Source organism: Myotis davidii, unplaced genomic scaffold, assembly GCF_000327345.1.
Source record: "Myotis davidii unplaced genomic scaffold, ASM32734v1 scaffold346, whole genome shotgun sequence".
NCBI lineage: Eukaryota > Metazoa > Chordata > Mammalia > Chiroptera > Vespertilionidae > Myotis > Myotis davidii.
This window is the reverse complement of record NW_006297386.1, coordinates 695,153-699,896: the sequence shown is the minus strand read 5'-3', so window position 1 is coordinate 699,896 and position 4,744 is coordinate 695,153. Positions and strand designations below refer to the sequence as shown.

Genomic DNA, 4,744 nt, shown 5'->3' with positions numbered 1-4,744 from the left:
AAAAGACTGCCGCGTCCTCAGGTGCCAGCCCCTGTGCGCGCGCGCGAGCCCCCTACCTCTGCGCTTCTCTTCTGCAGCTCCTCTGGCTCTCAGTGTGCTTTCCTTTCCTTCTAGTTGTAGAATTTACATTCAGCCAGCCTTGCTGTAGTTCTGAATGATATCCGTTTTGTGTTTTTGAAGTATTATTCAATTGTTGTGGGAGGCAGCAATTTCCCGGTGTTTATCTATGCCGCCATCTTAGTTTCAATATGCTGGTGCTTTCTTAACCTCCAAAGATGGTGCCAATAGTTTTCAGACAATAACAAGGAATAATAGGCCTTTCATAACTGATATTTCAATGGTTTGCAGGCTTAAAAGTTCAGTGATGGCAATTGTCCAGTCATGTCACCAGAAAAGCTACCAAGTTCACACCAGCTCAGGCAATGACATGACTGATTCCTGGACAACAGCAATCATATGATGCCATTAAATTTGGGGCTTACCCTAATCTAAGAGATAACAAAGTATGAAAAAAGAAAATAGAGTCTCAGAACTGATAAAATATAGTTTATTTGTTTATCAATGGAGGAGATCAATCATTACCACTATTGCCCAGAATTTACTGCATTTCAAAATAATTTTTATTGTCCTATTCTAATTCTTTTTTGTAGGCAATATCAGAATAACTCCTAAGGACTCTCGTTGGGTTGGTGCTTGGTGGCTTAGTTTCCTTTTTGCTGGATCATTATCCATTATGTCTTCCATACCATTCTTTTTCCTTCCCAAAAATCTGGATAAACCACAGAAAGAAAGGAAAGTTTCAGTATCTTTGCATGTGTTCAAAACAAATGAGGAAAGGAGTCAAATGACTTTTCCAATAGACCATGAGCAAAAGGTGACTGAAAACATAACTGGTAAGTATTCATATTTATTGTCACTTGGAATTGTTAATCCCAGTGAAAGGGAGGAATGAGTATTCCAAAATAATAGGTCATACTGAAATCATCTAGAGTTGGCTTTGTTCTGCACTGAAGTGAGCTGAATTCTTATTCTAAGATCCCTACTAAGATTAGCAAATGTTTTCTGGACAATGATATACTTTCTGAAGAGAAAAGGATTAGGTTTGTGGTGTTTAGCAGGGAGAAATCTACCAAAGACTAAAAATATCTGTTGCTTCTAAAACGAGAGAGTATACATTCATTTCAAAATAATATGCTGTACACTATGAGGGTTAAAAGGACTGTTATATGTCATTCATTCATTCGCTTATTCACAAATGGTACCAGGCACCGTACTATGCCCTGGTGATAGAATTTACAATTTAGGATTGTACCAAGAAGCATATAGACACTTGCAATACAATCTTTAAGTACAATGGTAAAGTTAAATATGAGAAATTATGAACCCGGCCAGTGTTGCTCAGTGGTTGAGCATCAGCCTATTAACCAGGAGGTTGTGGTTTGATTCTCCGTCAAGACATATGCCCAAGTTTCAGGCTCAATTCCCCGTAGGAGGCATGCAGGAGGTGGCCGATCAATGATTCTCTTTCTTCATTGATGTTTCTCTCTCTCTCCCTCTCCCTTCCTCTCTGAAATAAATAAAAATATATTCTTTAAGAAAAGAAATTATGAGTGCCTATAAATTGGGCAGGTTAACTATTGTTACATGGAGAGATGGAGTAAGGAGAAGGAAGACAGAGGTTTCCCTCTAGATAATTAGAGTAAAACTTTTTTTCTTGGTAATCATATAGCAGAAGTTTGCTTACATAAATATTTAAAAATGGAGCAGAAGCAATAGTAGTAGTTAAGTTTATCGAAGTCAGTCAAGTGGATAATGATCCGCCACCATTTGATAGTGCTGGTCCTTTCAAACATAAGCCCCGAGGGCTAATGGAAAACAAGTTAGGAGCAATAATCTGGACAATGTCTAGCAGCATTCCGAACAAGGTGGTTGAAACAAGGAGGTGTTAGTGCAGTTTTCACATTGCACAGAAATGGTGGAATATAAAAACCAAAGCAGGGCAATGCCTAAACCCTTGGCAACCTTTTCAAGTTAAAAGTTGAAGTGAATTAAATATTTTCAGATGTACCCAAGCACTCTCTCTCACCAGTACTTACACTCACTCACTTTACTGTTATTTTATCCTCCCCATCATTCTAATCCAAAAGCAATGGTGTGATGAAGCCAGCTTTTATTGGCTTGTGAGAGAGGACTGTTTGTTTTTCAGCTACCCTGGAAGCTTAATATTGGATATTATGGGAGAATTTAGCATTTATTACTTTGGAAATTTGGAAAGACTACAAATCAGGCCTTGCTTTCCCAAGTCTCAGTTGCTAAACATTTACCAGCACATCACTGAGTTAGAAGTTTCTGAAATTTAACATACACACTAAAAATAGAATACCAAGAGAATTTCACTTGGTCTAGGCTGTTTCCACTGTACCAAATCAAAGCCATGAGAAGTAGTGGATTGGCTATAAGGAACTTGGTTGACTGTGAGCCCAAACAGAATGGAGAGGATGATGGATATGCAAAAATAGAACAGTTGTAAACATCATCTATACTATTAGTTGTGTTTATAGAATAGTGATCATAAAAATAAAGAGGTCCTTAATTATGTGCTGCTAGGAAATAACTAAGAACACTTAGAAAAAACAATATTGGCTTTGTTGTATAAGTTTTTTTTTAACTTTTTTTATTGATTTCAGAGGGGAAGGGGAGAGAGAGAGAGCTAGAAACATCAATGATGAGAAAGAATCATTGATCGGCTGCTTCCTGCAAGCCCCCAATGGGGACCGAGCGCGCAACCCAGGCATGTGCCCTTGACCGGAATCGAACCTGGGGCCCTTCAGTCCCCAGGCCAAAGCATTGAGCCAAACCAGCTAGGGCTGTTGTATATGTTTTGAATAGAAATAAGACTAATTGTTTATGAAGAAATATTTCAGTTAATTACAAAAACAATTGCAAAAAAAAATAATAAACAATAAGAATTAGCCAAAAATGGAGCAAAATTTTTTCTGAGGTTGTTAACATAATGTCACTTGTATTGATCTAACTATTGAAGATACATAGTGAATCATGATTGTGTGGAAGTTCAGACTAGACAACACCCAAGTTACTACCCACCTCAAAAATTCAATGGTTTGGTGAACTCATCAGCTTCATTTCTTTTGACCCAATGTCACAACTCATTTAGAATGCCTCACAGGTCAGGCATCCATGTCATTTTGGAGTCACGTGGAGAAAAGTTTAGCATTTTGGCCTAACAATTTTAAATATTATTTATTCCTGCTATAAATCTCCTTATATTTTCTTTTTTCCTCTTCTACACCCTTTGCCCTCACCCTCCTTTCTTCTTATTATAAGCAGATGAAACTACTTTTTAGTTGCCATTGGAAAGAAGTCTTGATTCAGACTATATTAAACGAAAACCTTTAGTGATCTACAGACCTTTCAAAGCCCATGTCATTCATCTCTCAATAGCCATATCTGGTTCTGTATTTTTAGACTCCTGTTTTTTTAAGTAGCTCCTTCCACTTTAGCTCCTAATACAGCTGGTTAATCACAGATTCAGGTCACATCATTCTTGCCATGGACAGAGTTATGAATTTGTTATGCATCTATTTGTAGGCATAGGTGGCTGCACTATTATTGTCATAAATGTCACCAGAGACACATCATTATTCTTTTCCTTTCCTTGCACCTTCAGAAAGGTAATATATAATAGTGCCAGCTTTACTGAGGCAGTATTTTACTGTGGTAAAGCTTTATACCAGGAAACAAAAGATCTGTGTCCTAGTTCTAAATTGATCTTTATTATTTTTGAACCTTAGTCTTCTTATTTCTGTGAGCTTTGGATTATACTATCTTTTTTTTTTCATTATTATTATTATTTATTATTATTATTAATTTTGTGAAAAATCACCTGGTTTTATTTCTCCCCCAAAATAACAAATTGCAAGAAAAAAAACCAAAAAACAGAAAAAGGACCTTGAATTTTAAGATATATTACCCAATCAAATTGTGTGGCTCTCATTTGGATACCAATTCAAACTTAAATCAGTACCTCAAATGAATGTTCCTTTTTATCTTCTAATCTGTAGTCCAAAAGTACGCTCAGAGACATGATGCTACAATGAATCTTGCCACTTTTTGCAGCCCAATTTGGATGTACAATAATGGCTGGTTCATCAGGCAAAATATATCTTCTTTTCCGACGCTGGCGTTCCATTTCCTCTTGATGTTTTCCTTCTTCTTCCTCTTTATCATCTTCAGATTTCCTATCATCCTCCTCTTCATCTTCTTTTTCAGATTTCTCTAATTCCTTTTGTTCTTCTTTTTGCTCTTCTACTTTAAGTTGCTTTGTCATTCGGGCTATTAACTGGGATTTTAACCCTTTGGAGCTAAGGGTTTGACTTTCTAATTCTTTTCAAACATCATTTACCTTCATTGTCTTTGGGTCAAGTTTAGACCAATGGGTAGGAGTAGAAATTTCTTTAGCTTCACCATCATCAACGTTTTATTATTACTAGAGGCCCAGTGCACAAAAATTTGTGCACTCAAGTGGGTTTCCCTCAGCCTGTCCTGTGCCCTCTCCCAGTCTGGGACCCTTCAGGGGATAACCACCTGCTGGCTTACGCCCGCTCCCCGGGGGATTGGGCCTAAGCTGGCAATCAGACATCCCTGTTTGCAGGCTGGCCAAGACTCCCAGCGGGGACCCTCACCACATCAGGGTGTGGCCAGCCTGGGTGAGGGATGGTTTTAA

General features: G+C 37.8%; 1 protein-coding gene across 3 annotated transcripts in view; it reads left to right on the top strand.

The window, feature by feature from the left end:
* The window catches only part of LOC102773004 (solute carrier organic anion transporter family member 1B3), a 50,418-nt gene that overhangs the window by 22,830 nt on the left and 22,844 nt on the right, over window positions 1-4,744 (top strand). For all 3 annotated transcript variants that reach the window (XM_006773153.2, XM_015570092.1, XM_006773154.2), the window contains one exon: window positions 651-893. In XM_006773153.2, the coding sequence (XP_006773216.1) occupies window positions 651-893 (243 nt within the window). The remainder of the gene's footprint in view (window positions 1-650; window positions 894-4,744) is intronic.